We start from the raw sequence: 19,535 nt of genomic DNA, 5'->3' as shown, positions 1-19,535 counted from the left end.
TTAGGACTGATCATGTTTGAAACAGAGCAGCAAGTTATTACAAAAGGAACGGAATACACAATTTATGTAACATGCAATGTCTGGCACCCAACCAACAAAACATATAAGAACCTTATTATGTGGGGGTGATAATTTGAGACTCTCTTGCTTGCATGGCTGCTCCTAAAGGCTCATGGAACTTGCAAGGAAGCAGCTCAAAGCAGTAAAAATATAAGGTAATGATTGGACTCTTTAAAGAATGCAAGTGCTCGTCATGCACTTTTGATATACTGTACAGTTTTCTTTTAACAAAGACGTACATTGGTTTCACCGGTTAAGTATGACTGCTTTGTAAAGTTAGTTTAGTCTTTTGAAAAGTGCCAAGCTGACTGTAATGGAAAATGAACTTCTACATTCAGCCATGAAGCAGGTAGTCCTTGCTGACAATATTTGGTTTCCATGGTTTGCTCTCAATGTGGCTCAGCCTTCTTGTGCAGAGATTAGTTCTGATATCTCCTTTGGGGGCTATGTCTCCAAATAGGTTAGTTTTGCATATAGGAAGACAGGAATGAACTTCATTCCTAAGCCAGGGTATGTGGAGTATGATCTCAATCGCTCAAATTTACTGCTAATGCTCTCCGTGCTACTTGAATCGTGCCATAGAGCGCTTCTTTCTGGAGTCCAGGATATATAATATGTAAGGGCATCTTTTCAAATTGTATCTGGAAATTGTTTCTAATCTGACCTGCGGCACCCAGCACAATGGAAAATATTTCTTTGTCACATTTTCTTGGTCTCTGACTTTTCTTGGTACTTGAGGATCTTCTTTGTCTTCACACAATGCACAGAATAATCGTTTGGTACCGATACTTATTTTATCAGTGCTCTTCTCAAGTTTTTCTCCTTTACCACTAGGCTTATGATAGTGTGGTTGAGTTTTTGATGCACACCGAGGCCCCCTTTTACTGCAGTGGGTAAAAGGCTGTTTTAAAAAAAAAGAAATGGCCGTGTGGCCAGTGAAGCACTTGCCGCGTGGCCATTTGGGAGGCAACACTTACCACCATCCATTGAGGTGGCAGTAAGGGCTCCTGCGCTAACCTGGAGGTAACCGGGCAGTGTGCAGCACTGCCCAACTACAGCTGGGTAAACACCAGCATTACAAAAATACAAATATTTTTGTAGTGCCAGAAATGGCACGTGCTGGGGTTGGGAACTACCTTGAGCTAAAGCTCAAAGTGAGTTTTATCATAAATGCATAGTAGCAAACAAACAGGAACTCCGAGAGTTTCTATATGTCTATTGAGTCACTCCAAGTCAGAACTATTTCAACGGCCTACCCATGCCTTTATACCCCTGGTCCTACATTGTCACAGATTTCATTGTGGACCTACCTCTACTGAGGGTAATACAATCATCTGGGTCATAGTGGACAGATTCAGTAAAATGGCTCACTTGGTACCTCTATCTAAACTGCCCACGTTGTCTCAATGAAGCTGTCCTTTTTCTTACATCACAGTCTTTACTTGCACAGTATAACTAAGGACATTGCCTCCAACAGGGGACCGCCAATTCAGATCCAGATTTTGGAGGGTCTTGCACAAACAACTTGGGGTAAAATTATCTTTCTCCTCAGCATACCACTTACAGTCTAATAATCAGACTGAGAGGACTAACCAAGTTTTAGAACAATTCCTGGCATCTCATGAACAAGATACTCTTTTTGGCAATCAAAACGAGTAAATTTCAGGACAACATAAGAGGGAAAGGGAAATGGGACTTGATATATTGCCTTTCTGAGGTTTTTTTTGCAACTACATTCAAAGTGGTTTACATATATTCAGGTACTTATTTTTGTACAGGGGCAATGGAGGGTTAAGTGACTTGCCCAGAGTCACAAGGAGCTGCAGTGGGAATTGAACTCAGTTCCCCAGGATCAAAGTCCATTGCACTAACCACTAGGCTGGTTGCTGCATTGCACCAGCAGTGGTTCAATAAAAGGAGGCAGCTTCTAGGGCTGACTCTTTAGAGGAGGATGTGTGAGATATAGCATTGATCATGCGAGCTGTTTGCGCCAGCAAAGGAGTGAGCCATATGAGCCATATGAGATATGATATCCCGTAGCGTTCAATGCCTTTGTTAGAATTCCTTGGGTATTAATTAGTGCTACAGCCACGAACCATCTGCATATGTTTATAACTAGACACCACCTTTTGGATGCCCTGATACTGAGCCGTGACAGCCTATTCTATAATGGCATCTGAGCGCTCAAATTCAATTATATACTACCAGTTTAACCTGGCATCAGTGTGCCTAACATTCACATACCCGTAGTTATACCAGCCATAGATCTGCATCCACGTAAATGCGTCAAGGACAAGTGATTTACAATATTCTGTAAAGTGCACACATAAGTGGCAGCTCTGCCCAGTCCCCTCCCATACTCTGCCCATGTGAACACCCCCTTGCATTTATGCATTATGCCACTTATGTGCACTTTTACAGAATAGTGCTTAGTCACTATAATGCTAATTTTCAAAGCACATAGACTTACAAAGAGATCACAGAGCCATTTTACAGATAGAACCACCAGGGGCAGGAGTGAGTGGAGTTTCTCCCACTGCAGTAGACTACTAGGGAGCTTAAGGTAGGCCTAGGGGAGCCACAGGTGTCTGGGTGAGGGGAGAATCTTTTTTTCAGAGAGAAGTTGCTGGGAAGGGTAGGCTGCTATTGGGGCGGATACTGAGAAGGATCAGGAAGGAGGTCTGTTCTGGGGGGGGAGGGGGCTTCACAAGGCGGCTTTGATCCGGGGGAGGTGGAGAAAATTACTGATCCACCTTATACAAGTCCTAGCTGATATTAAGTCAAGACCTGCATAAATAATTTATAGGAGTCCCAGCTGCATATTAGTTGTCCTGCATAAGTTCAGACACCAGCATATGTCTGGTGACACTTGGATATTCAATACCAGTGCCCGGACATAACCTAGCATTCAATATCCTGGTCTAATTTAACTACTGATGGTCAACACATAAAAAGCACTGACCACCATCAGCTGAACTTTGATGGGTTAGCAGATAAACAACTTCTTATAGATTGCAGAGTAGTGCACCTCATGTTTTGACAGTACATATTTTGCCAGTGAGAATGTGCATGGGTGGAGTTTGAGTGGAGCTTGCATATACATGATTTAACTGCACATTGTAGAAAATATGTGTGCACATTTACACCTGTTCTTCAGCAGGTGTAATGTCCATACCTTCAATAACATAAGAACATCAGCATTGCCATTCTGGCAAAGACCAAAGGTCCATCAAGCCCAGCATCCCGTTTACAAAGTGGCCAATCCAGGTCACAAGTACCTGGCAAGATCCTAGAACAGAAACAGATGTTATGCTGCTTATCCAAGAATGTACAGCGCATTTTCTCAAGTCCATCTTAATAATGGCTTATGGACTTTTTTAAAAGGAAATTATCCAAACCTTTTTTAAACCCTGCGAAGCTAAATGCTTTTACTACATTCTCTGGCAACAAATTCCAGAATTTAATTACTTGAGTGAAGAAATATTTTCTCCAATTTGTTGTAAATTTACTACTTAGTACCTTCTTTGCATGCCACCTAGTCCTAGTATTTTTGGAAACAGTAAACAAACAAGTCACATCTACCTGTTCCATTGCACTCAGTATTTTATATACCTCTATCATACCTCCCATCAGCTGTCTCTTCTCTAAGTGGAAGAGCCCTAGATGCTTTAGCCTTTCCTCATAGGAAAGTCATCCCATCCCCTTTATCATTTTCATCGCCCTTCTCTGTACCTTTTCTAATTCCACTATATCTTTATTAAGATGTGATGAAAAGAACTGCACACAGAATTCATGGTGCAGTCGTACCATGGAGTGATACAAAGGCATTATAACATTCTCAGTTTTGTTTTCCATTCCTTTCATAATAATTCCTAGCATTCTATTTGCTTTCTTAGCCGTCACTGCACATTGAGCAGAGGGTTTCAACATATCATCAACAATGACACCTAGATCCTTTTCCTGGGCAGCGACTTCTAATATGGAACCTTGCATCATATAACTATGGTTTAGGTTCCTCTTTCCCACATGCATAACTTTGCACTTGCTCACACCAAAAGTCATCTGCATTTGGATTTCAAGTCTCGCAAGGCCCTCTTGCAATTTTTCACAATCCTCTTGCGATTTAACAACTTTGAATAACTTTGTGTCATCACCAAATTTAATTACCTCACTAGTTATTCCCATCTCTAGATCATTTATACATATTTTAAAAAACAGCTGTCCTGTCACGACTGTGGTTGTGACCCCTCTTTGACTCACCTTATTTCCCGATGGTCAGCTTCTGAGCTGGCTCCTGTCTGTATTGTTGGTTTTTTTCCTGTGTGTTTCAAGCCTCTCTTTGGTCTTCAGTGAGTTTCCTTCCTCTGTCCTGTAGGGTCTCCACTTCCTGTGTGTTTCAAGCCTCACTTTGGTGTTCAGTGTATTTCCTGCCTCTGTCCTTTTTATAAGGAAGTGGTGGACTTTCATTCAGGGTCTTTGCAATGCCAAAGGTCTCCAGGTTAGTCCGTGTGCAGTGAAGCACTTCTGCCTTGTTCTTAGTCTGGAAGCCAATGTTGGTTTCATAACAAGGGGGTCACATTGCCATATCTATGAGAATTGTACAAAAGTTTGACTACCATGTTCTTTATAATTTGCATATGCTTGACAAACTTAATGAAAGACAATGCCTCTGGTGGAGATATACATGAGGTGGGGAGGGAGCTGATGGAAGACCTCTTATTCATCCTCATACTCCAAGAAGCATTCAGAGTTAGAAAGATCCTTGATGGGAAAGGTCCAAGCAACTGCCTGTCTCAATCTACTGACCTCAGGGTCAGGCCTTGGGCAAGGGACACCAATGATCTCCAATATGCTGGTGAAGCTTCCTCCTCCCAATGGACTGGAGATTGGTACCAGTCCAGATGACATCAACTCCAATACCTTTTAAGGTCTCAGAGTTGCAGTGTGTACTGTAAGCACTGAATGGGTCTTCAACATTGACAGTACTGAAGAAGCAGCACTGTATCAAGCAAAGAAGCACTCCATCCTTTCCTTAAACTTCTTCATAAGCTGCTCCTCAAAGGCTGCCATCAACAAAGGTGTGGGCATCACAGCAGGAGTAGCCATATCCTCCTGAGATATTGGGGGTGCATTGGAAGTGAGTTCTCATGTCCTTGGAGGCTGATGCACCCCCCTCCACTGCCACAGAGGATGAGTGGTCCTCATGTCAGAGGTACGTGCAAGACATTGGCTCCAAGTGTTGACTGACATGCAATCAACCTTGGTGCTATGCTCCGAAGAGGTGTGATGTTGAAGCATCAGTGCTGATGAACATGAGGACAAATCCATCTTCTTCTCTGGGCATGAATCAGATTATGACCAACCTTGATAGCCTTAATCAATGCTTGTTGTCAAGGGTGATTAAGATGCTCTCTCCAAGACCCAAGGAGACTGATGCTTCCAATGTTGATATCAATGGGCCAGTATTGTCTGCACCAAAAATTTTCTTGCATTGTTTTTCTCAACCATGAATGCCTCTGTTTCACATCTGTGAACATAGCATACAATGAGAGGGATCACGGTTAGGTTCTAGGCGTTGGCAGCACCAATTGTTGAGGCAGATGAAATTTTTGAAGCTGTTGGAGGGCTTTCTTTTGGGGTGGTCCCAGAAAGCAAACAGGCAAATGGTCTGCAAGCACCAGAATGGCAAAAAGGAACCACAGGAAAAAAAAGAGAACATTTGCCTGTTTGCTTTCTTTTTTTGCTTTCTATTTTTGCTGTTATAGGGCTTTCTTTTGGAAAATATCATCTGGAAAAATAGCAGCTGCAAAATCAAAAGTCTTCATGATGAAAAAGAAATCCACACTGGTGCTCACGACCTAAAGAGGCCTGCACTGAGTCAACCCCAAAATGAGAATTGATAAGTGGCTGAATAAAACCTATTGAAAAGAGTACTGCACAACTTACACAATCTGAGCCAAAAGCTATTCAGCAAAAACTGATGGAAAATCTGAGGAGAATGCTTTGAAATGCATCTTAATGGATCTGTGGAAAACGTTAAGACTGGTGTGGACCTGCACCACAGCGGCAGACAACAAATAGTGTGCATGATAGTTGAACTAACTCAAAAGTTCTAAAAATCAGTTCCATCAGATGGAATCACCCATGTTGGGAGAAAAGTTCCATCAGATGGCATCACCCATGTTGGGAGGATTTTAGAATCCTGATTGTCCTCTGAAAATAATTCTTACACTTCATTTACCTCTTTGAACTACAAGGGTCAAACTACCCTGTACAGTCATATGTCAGATGTATATCTAACATATTTCATCTTTCTTAAAGGTTTCATTGGATAGCTGCTGTACTTGCTGGTATAGCACAGCTGATTTCCAGTGAGCTCCATTTTGCATATGACACTAATGAAATAGAAGCAAAATTAACAGGGCTGTTTTTTTTCCAGCTATTTAATCTGAGAGACTGTTTGTTCAATATTGGACAACACCAGATGAAGGCGCCAGTATTTAAACCAAGTTTTACATAACGTAGATGGATATGCCTAGAGTACACATTAATGGATTTGATTTGCTTACTTTATTTCTTGTCTATTAGATTGTAAGCTCTTTGAGCAGGGACTGTCTTTCTTCTATGTTTGTGCAAAGCTGCGTACGCCTTGTAGCGCTATAGAAATGCTAAATTGTAGTAGTAGTAGTAGTAGTTAGGCGCAGGCATGGCTACTAGGCATATTCTATAAGCCTGCTAGGCGTATTCTGTAAACCGTGCCTAAATTTATGATGCGGATGATCCCCATAGACGGACATTTTTGGCGCCAATTTTTAGGCACCATATATAGAATTAGTCCATACCGAAGCCACGCACCCCTGATTTTCTTTCCTGTTTTATCTAAAAGGTATCCAAGATGCAAACTTGCTTCCTCCCCTCACCCTGTTCCCATCCTTCCCAACCCAATTATGATGTGTGCTACATGATTGCCTGCCGGTGATTAACTATGATGGGTTTGACCTTTCGTCACCTTTGTGCATGCGTTTTCCATGCATTTTCATTGTGTATTATGTAATACGTTCTATTTTAAATGTAAATATCTTTGCTCAATTTGCTGTGCAAGTTTTCCATGCATATAATTTGAGATCAATAGCTTTTTATACATGATGCAGTGTCAGGTAATGAAAACACTGTTCTATGCTTTCAGGAAGGTGGTAAAAACCTCTCTCTTTCACAAATGCAAAATGTATAGGGACAGGCTTATGAACCTCAACATGTATATGCTGGAAGAGAGGAGGGAGAGAGGAGACATGATAGAAACGTTTAAATATCTCAAGGGCATTTACGTACAGGAAGAGAGCCTTTTTCAAATGAAGGAGAGCTCTGGAATGATGGGGCATACGACAAAGTTAGGAGGGAATAGGCTTAGGAGTAACCTAAGGAAGTATTATTTCACAGAAAGGGTGGTGGAGGTGTGGTATGGCCTCCCGGTGGAGGTGGTGGAGTTGAGGACTGTTCCAGAATTTAAAAAGGCATGGGATAGGCATGTGGGATCGCTTAGGAACAGGAAGAATTAGGGGTTACAGAGGATGGGCAGACTGAATGGGTCTTATGGCCTTTATCTGCCATATGTTTCTAAATATTTGTTATCCAAGTAAGTTACAGCTATTTTGTGTTGTTACTTGCCAGGTTTGACTAGTCTCTTTAGTTTGTAATCTGCATAGAACTTTGTGATGGATGCACAACATAAGTATTGTGATGCAATGTAATGTAAATATGAACCTTGTGAAAATTTTATGAGTAAGGCTCATATTTAGGCGCAAAAGAACAGGTGTGGCTGTGTGTTGGCATGCCATCTCCATTGCCACTTTCTGCACATATAATTTAAATATATTTAGCTTGAACATATGATGACGTGTCATGTGATGAAATGTCCATAGTGATAAAGTTTCTCAGTGATGAAGTGTCACCAAATCCTCATATCTCCCATCCACATCTTTCTGTTTTCCATTCCTATGAGCGTATCCTCTCCCTCCTGTGCCTTCCACCAGTGGAGGGAGGAGAATGGCACTTGTAGCATCTGTTTTCTCTTGCTACCAAGGCCAGGCTGATGGTTTGACCATATGGAACCCAGAAAGCAGAGCACCTACCTTTTATACAGTATATTACTGCTTCATATTAGCCTATTCACACACAAACTTACACCTGCTTCATAGTAGATGTAACTTCACTTGGCACCTTTTGGATAGCCAACTAAGGGGTAGATTTATTAAAGTGAGTTGGTAAGTTAGTGTGTGATTATTCAGTTGTAAATAGGTCAAATTGCATAAAATGGGACCTGCGGTAACATAACATAGTAGATGACGACACAGAAAGACCTGTACGGTCCATCCAGTCTGCCCAACAAGATAAACTCATATGTGCTACTTTATGTGTAGACCTGACCTTGATTTGGCACAGACCATAGAAGTCTGCCCTGCACTAGCCCCGCCTCCCAATCACTAGCCCTGCCTCCCACCACCGGCTCTGCCACCCAATCTCCACTAAGCTTCTGAGGATCCATTCCTTCTGAACAGGATTCCTTTATGTTTATCCCACACATTTGAATTCTGTTATCGTTTTCATCTCCACCACCTCCCGCGGGAGGGCATTCCAAGTATCCACCAATCTCTCCGTGAACAAAATACTTCCTGACATTTTTCTTGAGTCTGCTCCCCTTCAATCTCATTTCATGTCCTCTAGCTCTACCGCCTTCCCATCTACAGAAAAGGTTCGTTTACGGATTAATACCTTTCAAATATTTGAATGTCTGTATCATACCACCCCTGTTTCTCCTTTCCTCCAGGGTATACATGTTCAGGTCAGCAAGTCTCTCCTCATACGTCTTGGAACGCAAATCCCATACCATTTGTGTAGTTTTTCTTTGCACCGCTTCAATTCTTTTTACATCTTTAGCAAGATACGGCCTCCAAAACTGAACGCAATACTCCAGGTGGGGCCTCACTAACGACTTATACAGGGGCATCAACACCTCCTTTCTTCTGCTGGTCACACCTCTCTCTATACAGCCTAGTGACCTTCTAGCTACGGTCACCACCTTGTCACACTGTTTGGTTGCCTTCAGATCCTCAGATACTATCACCCCAAGATCCCACTCCCCATCTGTACATATCAGACTCTCACTGCCTAACACATACGTCTCCCGTGGATTTCTACTTCCTATGCATCACTTTGCATTTCTTCGCATTGAATTTTAATTGCCAAACCTTAGACCATTCTTCTATCTTCTGCAGATCCTTTTTCATGTTTTCCACTCCCTCCTGGGTGTCCACTCTGTTACAAATCTTAGTATCATCCGCAAAAAGGCAAACTTTACCTTCTAACCCTTCGGTAATGTCACTCACAAATATATTGAACAGAATCAGCCCCAGCACCGATCCCTGAGGCACACCACTACTCACCTTTCCCTCATCTGAGCAAATTCCATTAACCACCACCCTCTGGCATCTGACCGTCAACCAGTTCCTAATCCAGTTCACCACATCGGGTCCTATCTTCAGCCTGTCAAGTTTATTCAAGAGCCTCCTGTGGGGAACCGTGTCAAAAGCTTTGCTGAAATCTAAGTAGATTACATCTGTAGCATGTCCATGATTCAATTCTCCGGTCACCCAGTCAAAGAATTCAATGAGATTCATTTAGCACGATTTACCTTTGGTAAAACCATGTTGTCTCGGATCTTGTAACTTATTGGCTTCCAGGAAATTCACTATCCTTTCCTTCAGCATCGCTTCTAGAACTTTTCCAATAACCGAAGTGAGGCTTACTGGCCTGTAGTTTCTAGCTTCTTCCCTATCACCACTTATGTGAAGAGGGACCACATCCGCTGTTCTCCAATCCCACGGAACCTCTCCCATCTCCAAGGATTTATTAAACAAATCGTTAAGAGGACCCGCCAGAACCTCTCTGAGCTCCCTCAATATCCTGGGGTGGATCCCATCCAGTCCCACTGCTTTGTCCACCTTTAGATTTTCAAGTTGTTCATACACACTCTCTTCCGTGAATGGTGCTATATCCACTCCATTCTCATATGTACTTTTGCCAGGCAATCATGGACCTTCTCCAGGATTTTCTTCTGTGAAAACAGAACAAAAGTATCTATTAAGCAAATTTGCTTTTCTTCATCATTATCTACATAGCGGTTTGCAGCATCTTTCAGTCTCACAATTCCCTTTTTAGTCTTCCTCCTTTCACTAATATACCTGAAGAAATTTTTATCACCCCTCCTTACATTTCTAGCCATTTGTTCTTCCGCTTTCACCAGACGTATCTCTCTCTTGGCTTCTTTCAGTTTCATCCGGTAATCCTCTCTGTGTTCCTCTTCTTGAGTTTTTTTTTATTTCAGGAACGCCAACTCTTTAGCCTTTATTTTCTCAGCCACTTGCTTGGAGAACCATATCGGTTTCATTTTTCTCTTGCTTTTATTTACTCTCCTTACATAAAGGTTTGTGGCCCTATTTATAGCTTCTTTCAGCCTGGACCACTGTCCTTCCACTTCTTGTACGTCCTCCCAGCCCATCAGCTCCTTCCTCAGGTATTCCCCCATTTTACTAAAGTCAGCATGCTTGAAATCCAGGACTTTGAGTTTTGAGTGGCCGCCTTCCACTTCAGCTGTCATATCAAACCAAACTGTTTGATGGTCACTGCTGCCCAGGTGGGCACCACTTGGATATTTGACTCACTATCCCCATTTGTGAGCACCAGATCCAGCGTTGCTCCCTCCCTCGTGGGTTCCATCACCATCATCTATCTCCTGGAATGGCGATGCCATAACAGGTGCTTGTAATCCACATTGAGCCTGCAAATAGGTGGGAAAATGTGGGGTACAAATGCAATAAATAAATAAAATAAAATAATAAATTTGTCTGAGCAGAGCACTTTGAAAAGCATCCACGATCTCTCTACTTCTTTCTGATTCCACAGATGGAACCTTCCAATCTACATCAGGCAGATTGAAATCTCCCAGCAACAGCACCTCTCTCTTCTTTCCCAACTTTTGAATATCTGTGATCAGATCTTTTTCTAGTTCCTCCAATTGTGTCGGAGGTCTGTAGACAACACCCACGTGGCAGAGGTTCTATCATCTGTTTTTAAGGTGATCCATATCGCTTCTTCCTTTCCCCAGGTCCCTGTCATTTCAGTCACTGCAATATCATTTCTCACATACAGAGCTATTCCTCCACTTTTACGACCATCTCTATCCTTCCTAAATAGATTATAGCCTGTTATGTTTGCATCCCATTCATGGGAACCACTGAGCCATGTCTCCGTGATTGCAACAACGTCTAAGTCTGCCTCCAACATCAGGGCTTGAAGGTCATGAACTTTATTGCTTAGACTGCGAACATTTGTGGTCATCCCTTTCCATCTACATTTCAGTGGAATTTTAATCTTCTGTTTAGTTTCTTGTTTAGTCTCACTTCCTGCTGTGTTGGTAAGAAGTGATTTGCTAAGGTTGTTGTTTTCATTGCTTTCTTTTCTACTGAAGCATCTTGTCTTTAGCTTTAGCTGGGGGTGACCACTTGAAGTGAACTGCCTCCATATGCCACCCCTGCCTTCTAGTTTAAATGCCTAGAAATATATTGTCTGAATTTCTCCCCAAGGATTTTTTTTTCCTGCCACAGTGAGATGCAGTCCATCGTTACAGTATAGTCTTTTGTTTTTCCATGTATTGCCCCATCCTCCTATGTACCTAAATCCTTCTTGGTGACACCAGGCTTTGAGCCAGCTATTGAAATTCTCAGTACTTTGCAATCTTTTCTCTCCCTTTCCAAGGTAGGTAGTAAATAACATGCGTTAGTGTGTGTTACTGTAACTATGTAGCACCTTTTAGTACATCTAGAACCTAAATTCTGGAAAGGTAAAGATTTGATCATAGTGAAAAGCAGCAACTGTCACCTTCTTCATTAAGAATAAGCTATTCAGAATTAGCATTTTGGTTGCATGCACTTTAAGACTGCCCTTCATTATGTTGTGGACGTCTGGTGAGAGCTATATTGATTAACATTATTTCCAACCCATGAAAAATAAAATTGTATGGTTATTGAATGTTTTTGCTTTACGTTTTAAAAACGTTATTTCCTGACTTACCATATGAAATATTGAAATAAATGCATTTATGTTTAATCCAAACAAATAAATTTAGCACATGTTAATTAATCTAACCGTAAACTGCCAGATTCTATATATCGTGCCTTAATTTCCATGCGGAAATCAAAGAATATTCTATAACAATGCACATAGCTTAATTGGTTAACTAGCTGATCCGTGCTGTCAATTGGATGTTAACAAGCAATTATCAGCACTAATTGGCATTAAGATTTACGCACAGAACTTGCTAAGGATATTCTGCAACATTGTGCACTTTTATTTTATTTTATTGCATTTGTATCCCACATTTTCCCACCTCTTTGCGGGCTCAGTGTGACTTACAATATAAGATGAATGGTGGAAATACAATTCGTTACAACTTGGTTATGGATTACATTGTGAAGAATTATGCGAGACAATCAAAGTGTCGTTAAGGAATATAGCAATGGAACAGAACTTTGAAACATAGGAAGGAGACAAAGGGAAGCTAACAGGGCAGTATTAAGATACGAAGACATATGGTAGAAATAGTTCTGTGAGTCAAGGAATGAGTGAGGTGAGGTTACGGGGGATGAGAGATCGGGAGTGGATGTATTGATGCATTAATGGACATTGGGTGTGGATTCTTAAATTCTTAGTCGCATATTTGAAAAGGGGGCATGGGCTTTTCTAAAATCTATGATGCTGTTATAGAATACACTCACTCTGCACCTAAATTAGGCATTGGAATTTATGCCAAGTAAAATGTGGCATAAATGGCTGCGACTAAATTTGGTTACGTGAAGAGGTGCTCAGTGTATTCTATATACTGTGTGGAAATTTAAGCCTATTCTATAAAATTTAGGCGTGCTTTAGAGAATACACCTAGGCATATTTTTTTCCGCGTGGAATTTTCAGGCGCCATAGAATCTAGCCCAAAGTGTATTCTCGATGTCATTAATCTAGCTGTTCATAGTATACACCATTAAATCTTGTCCCTATTGAACTCAAGCTTATACATTCTCCCAGGTTGCAAAAAGCTATCAATAACTACATAGCAAGCTTTTTGAATGAATGCTTTATCAGTAGTAGTATAATCTATTTCAGATTTTCAGTTTCCTTGGGATAAAATCCATTTTCTGAGAAATCTGCCTCATCATTTTACAGAATGCCAGGTTCACAGAACTTATTTCATATTTTCATTCCTGAAAGGCCATCGTTAGTGAGAACCTCATTCCATCTTATGGATTACAGTGCAACCACAACATCTTATGAATAAGAGAAGATAGTTCTCTTCTCTAATCCATCCCATGCTGCTCTTTGCTGGCCATTAGCTGTCCAATATAATGTTAGGACAAGAGCGTTATCTTGCTCTAATTTACCTGACACAGAAAAATAGGTACAATCAAAGTACAATTGCATCCTTGGAACTGAAAGAAAACAAAAACTTATAAAAAATGTCCTAATTTATATTAACATATTTAGAGCCCCACTTAAAATTCTTACCTGTCCCCCTTTTGGCTGGTACTTGATGTTGTCTATTGACCCAATTTTGGACCGAATGTTTTTTAGGTCTGGTAATGGCTGGCTTAAAAATTTTATTTGCTTTGGCGTCCCTGGAGACTTTGGCGGTGTACGGATGATGGCCACTTTCTTTTCGCTGGGCATGAGAATGCTAGATTTCGGGGTGCCTGGAGTACGAGGGGTTTTGGAATAGCTTGGGGTGCCAGGAGTGCCAGGAGTACGAGAAGAGTAACTAGGTGGCGTGCTAGGGGTGATAGCAGTAGAACCAGGTGTTGTCGGTGTACAAGTGCCACTTCTTCCTGATCGGCTTCGAATAGGTTCAGACCCTATATTAACATTAAAAAAATAGACATAGACAAATTATAGTAAATAGGCACCCTTTACTTATACTTTCAGAAAGTATAAAACCTGTATTACTGCCCCACAAATCCAGAGATATTTTCTAATGTTATTCTTTGTTCTTATTATTTTCATTTACAGTACAACACAGTAGCTGATTCACAAAGCTTCATTCATGTTTTAATTCAAAATACCATTATTTAACAAAGGTCCTAGTTTTGTCGATGGATCCTACTCACTAATAACATATGTTTTTCACGTTAAGATTTAGGCACGGTATATAGAATACACGTAGGCGGCAATAGTAGCGCCTAAATCTACATGCATCCATTTACACCAACGAAAACATGGAGTAAATCCAGGCATGTAGATTTAGGCGCAGAGGGCCATATTCTATCAGTATGTGCATAAATTTTGGAACGCTCATGAAATGCCCATTTCCCCGCCCATAATCATGCCCCTTTTTCTCTGCGTGCATTAGAAGTTAGGTGCAGAACGTTACAGAATACGCTTAGCGAATTATGCGCGTAAATTGCAATTATTGCCTATTAGTGCTAATTATTGCTTAAATGCTGTTATCAATGTGAATTAGCTTGTTAAGCCAATTGAGTTATGTGTGCTGTTATAGCATCCACTTGGATTTCGGCATGGATCTCCAGGCATGCTATATGTAATCCTGGGGTTAGTGACTACAGCCCAAGCCTAGGAATCGTCACTCCTGGATCCTAGTTCCAGCTCTTCCACTTGTTCAGTGTAATTTTGCAAAGTCATGGCCTATGCGCTATATATACCACGTCTTACTGTTGATGCGGCTCACAGAATAGAGCTACATGCGTTACTAAAATGCGTCTACAATTAATGCATCATATATAGAATTTGGCCCATTTTGGGGTTCACTATTTTGACTAAGAGCACCCATGTACTTGTGGAGGCTTAGAGGACAACTTATCAACCAAAGAAGTGCTTTAATAGGTGTTTTTGGTCAACAGATCCATCTCAAATAATAGAAGCTGTGATAAATAACATGCATCAGCTTACACTGCAAATTGAAAAACAGAGGTGCATAAAATAATGATTTGCACAGGTAGAGTGGCTGAATCCACACAAGTGGGTTTTAAGTTCATGCATAATTTTACAGCCCCCACACTTTCGGTCAATATTAAAAAGATGCATTCTGAGGAGCGGGGGAATGTCAGAGGTACATTTGTAAGCTATATACATATATTGATGTTTCAAAATATATGAGAACAACCAGCATGTCACAAATATGTGTAGTTACACTTTCACTTAAAGACGGCAAATTTAGAACCAGGTGGCACTCAGAACTAGCCATTTCCACATGCTTTGAAGCCTTATATTTTAGTGCAGAGTTAGGCTACTGAGTATTAACTGTTAGCATGGCAGATCACATGGAACTGCTACTAGGAATAGCTCTTTATCTGTACTCATATACTATATTAAATGTTTTTTTCTCTGCATTCACCGAATGGAAAATTGTTGGGTACTCTCCTGATAATTAATATAGAGGTTTTGCAGTACCGTGTGAAATTCTGGCAAATTACCATATGGCAACGGCAAAGCCTTGTCATACTTTAGTGAAGAGTCCCCTTTCTGTTTTGATAGATCTAGGATGCTTTGACAAACATTAATCAACATGCACTGAATTCATATACAAATCTTGTTTTGTAGTCAAAGTAATTTTACAGTGGTTGTGTAATTTGTATAACCTCCAGTTTATTGTTCTCTCAGGACAACTTCAGAGATGACAAGGAACCCATCCTGTTCAATAAGTCAAGAAGGAGAATTTATATAATTTTTTTCTGGTAATATCTCTGCAAATTCAGAATATTTTTAGCAACCAATTCTGATTATCACACTGCAGAAAAGAACATTTTTAAGATTTCCTATTCCCCAGGAGGCAATCTACTGCAAATAAACCTACTGGTGGCACGTCGTGCTGCGGATGAAATGGACGAAGCGAAGGAAGTATCCTCTCGGTCTGTGGGGAAGGTTCTTCGGGAAGGGATGATGGAGGAAGGCCTTGGCAAAGCAGAACGTTTCTCAGGACTCTTGCTTATTCCATCCTAGTGGCAACAGAAAAAAGAAACAACTTAGAAGTCAGAATGTTATTAATAAAATACTGATTTTAATCTTGTAACTTTTCTCCTGATATAGTCAAATATAGTCAATATAGTCCAATGCGACTGTGTGTATATTGTATTGTTTTTCACTTATTTATCAGGCTTTGTAGAGAAAAAATAATATTGCTACATAATTTCACTATTATTGGGATTGGCCACTGTTGGAAACAGGATATTGGGCTTGATGGACCTTCGGTCTGTCCCATTATGGCAACACTTATGTACTTATGTACGAACACTTATTTGCCCTATTCCTGCAGATGCACCTGATTTTCAGAATACCTATAATGAGCAAGTTGGACACAGCTTTGAAGATCCTGTCTCTTCAATTTATGCACATCTATCTCATGCAAATTCATTATGGATATCCTGAAAATCAAACTGGTTAACAGTTCCAAATATGGTCAAAAGCCATTGTTCTAAATAAATGAATGGCCCCTGGGCATGCTCATGCTATTGCAGCTACCTTATTTAATGAATAGATTACTAGGAGGTCGATGTACTGAAGTGTGTTAACCTGGGTTGTTCATGCTAGTTAACTAGTCCATGTTAATAGTCCCTATTAATGACATCAAAATGAGCTATGCATTTACTAGGACTAAAGTCAGCACATTAATGTGAATGTTATCACAGAAGCTTAACTGTAATTTCCTGGGGTGTAATTATGTTTTTTGTGTCATTGGGTCTGTGTTCATTTTTGCATACTTTAATGGGCATTATTTTTCTAAGCTCTACTAGGTGCATTGCTTAGGTTTGAATCTCATTACCTTATAATATAGTGTTTGTATTCAGACTCCCATGAGCTAATTATCATCCTATTGTTAAATCATATAAATGCATTAAATACTGTAATAACTTTTGTCATTTATATCTGCAAAAGCATCCTGAAAATTTTTTTTAGTTGCTAAATAACAGTAAACCACAATTACTATAAAATGAGGACTGATATGCATGCATCATTTATTCATGGGATGTAGACTTCCATACAAAGATCCTAAGTTACTATTAACATTTAAGACTACAGAAAGTCTTCATGATGACAATGTACCTCTAGGGAGACTATTTACTAAAGTACGTTCAGATTTTGTAGTTACTGCGCATTAATTGCTAAAATTAACGTGCAGTATCTACACACCACCAAGGACACTAAGGTCCTCCCAAGGACTTTCACTAACTACACCCTCTCCAAAAGATATTACACAATGTAATACCCGCAAGCGAGCCTTCTCCAGAGAAGCCCCCACACTTTGGAATGCATTGCCTGAAAGGCTCCGCTTAATAAAAGACTACCTCTACTTCAGGAAGCAGGTGAAAGCTGGGCTCTTCAACCAAGCCTTTAATGGAAGAAGTAACTAACTTGTTACTCACTCACACATACAAGGATTGACTCGAGCTGCATATACTGCAGCAGGACATGTTTATCTACTCCTACCCTAGCTGAGATAATATTTAACCATCTCTCTGACCTCACGTGCAACTTTCTTCAAATCAATCACCTTACTTTCTAATTCTTCCTACTTTCTTACTCATCTATATGTTACAACTTTGCCTTACCCCTCACTACCAATTATAATGTTCTAGTACATATGGTGTATATTGCAAGTAGTATACTGTGCCATACTTTGTATTGTTGTTCAAATATTTTCACTGCTTTGCCTCCTGCTCATGTTTGATCTATTTTTACTGTACACCGCCTTGAGTGAATTCCTTCAAAAAGGTGGTAAATAAATCCTAATAAATAAATAAATAAAATACATAATCTCTGTGTTAACTATTGATTGCATTCCCAGCATCTTCCCATACAGTTAATACACAGGAAATGTCTTTGCCATGCTTTAAATGCGTGCCAGATACCATATGTAATATAGTTAGCTGCAACTGTTTCACGTGGTGCTAGCTGCTCTGTGTTATCTGCCGCAATAACAGTTAACACTTGGGGCCCTGTTTACTAAGCTGCGCTGTAGGCACACTTTTAGTGCGTGCTAAAATTTTGCGTGCGCTAACACTAGAGATACCCATAGGAATATATGGGTGTCTCTAGTGTTAACACATGCTAATTTTTAGCGCGTGCTAAAAACACTAGTGCGCCTTAGTAAACAGGGCCCTTACTGCATGTTAACTATAAGGTACAGTCCCTGCCTATTCACTGCCCATATTTTATAACAATGCTCAAACATTTTGGAACGCCCATGAAACATCCCTTTTTGCCTGCATGCATTAGAATTTAGGCGCAGTACATTACAGAATATGCTTAGCAATATACGTGCATAAATTCTAATTTTTGCTAATTGGTTCTTGTTATTTCTTGTTAAGAACTGTTAACAACACTTAACAGCTTTTAAAAACAATTAATCTACATGCATAGTTATAGAATGCACCCAGATTAACATGTAGAACCGTATTTAACTCTAGGCACCCTATACAGAATCCGAGGGTTAATGTGGAAATCAGTGCACAGTGTCCAGCTGTGTATCAATTCTCACATTAACTGCTTAGCCCAGCTTTGTAAATATGCCCCTACAAACATCATAAGTACTTCTTGGTGACCTAGGTGCTTATTTACTAGTATGGTAACTCACGGTAATGGCAGTGCAGGTTGTTGAGCGTCAGTGAATCACAGTAAACCTGTTACTTGTCATGAATGCATTTCTGTTGCTCACTGAAAAAAGTTCTTGCAGCATTAATGATTAAAGCTGGCACATTAAAACATGTTTATACACCAGTTTTCACAAAAAAAGATAAATATACTCAAGAAGTGTATTTTTTCCTATTGGCTGCTGTAGCTAATTTTTCAGTGTCATTTTTCTAATGAGGTCATTTGCAGCTATGGAAAACTTGTATGTGGCCACTTTCTCATGGAAAGTCCTGTGAGTTAGTGCATTGGCCTCCTTATATTTTGTTTCAATTGGAAACTTCATATTTTTATAAACCTAGTTATCAATGTTAATATCAATGAGGTCGCCAACCTGCAGTGGTAAGTGTTTTTTAAAAACACTGGCCACCACAGGCTTTTTAAATCTGGATAGTCAGTGGTAGGCTATACTCAGATATCAGTGCTGAAAATCCTGGTATAATGAGACCACCAGAATTTATCAAGGTATCAGTGATATTACCTGGATACAAACACCAGATAAAGTTTGTACAGCCTTTTTGCTGACCTAAATGTATCCGGATAGTTAGTGCACTGAATATTGCTCCCAGAACCATCTAGACTCTATCGCCGGAGCACCCTGGCACTACTTGGATAACGGTTTATTTATTGAAAAAGTACTTATATTCCGCATGATCTCAGCAATTTTCAGAGGATTACAACTAAACTAAAATATACACAATAAAATAAATATAATACATAGCACCGGCAACATA

The 19,535-nt window shown here is 40.2% G+C and overlaps 1 protein-coding gene across 1 annotated transcript in view; it reads right to left on the bottom strand.

Annotated features, from left to right (window-relative positions):
* MAP2 (microtubule associated protein 2) overlaps positions 1 to 19,535 on the bottom strand; it is a 602,201-nt gene that overhangs the window by 27,864 nt on the left and 554,802 nt on the right. Inside the window, exons 13-14 of the mRNA XM_030210839.1 lie at positions 15,971 to 16,112; positions 13,672 to 14,015 (exon numbers count right to left, since the gene is read on the bottom strand). Of these exons, the coding sequence (XP_030066699.1) occupies positions 13,672 to 14,015; positions 15,971 to 16,112 (486 nt within the window). The remainder of the gene's footprint in view (positions 1 to 13,671; positions 14,016 to 15,970; positions 16,113 to 19,535) is intronic.

The sequence above is a fragment of the Microcaecilia unicolor genome, chromosome 7 (genome assembly GCF_901765095.1).
Source record: "Microcaecilia unicolor chromosome 7, aMicUni1.1, whole genome shotgun sequence".
In the NCBI taxonomy this organism is placed as follows: Eukaryota; Metazoa; Chordata; class Amphibia; order Gymnophiona; family Siphonopidae; genus Microcaecilia; species Microcaecilia unicolor.
This window is presented reverse-complemented; position numbering and strand designations above follow the sequence as displayed.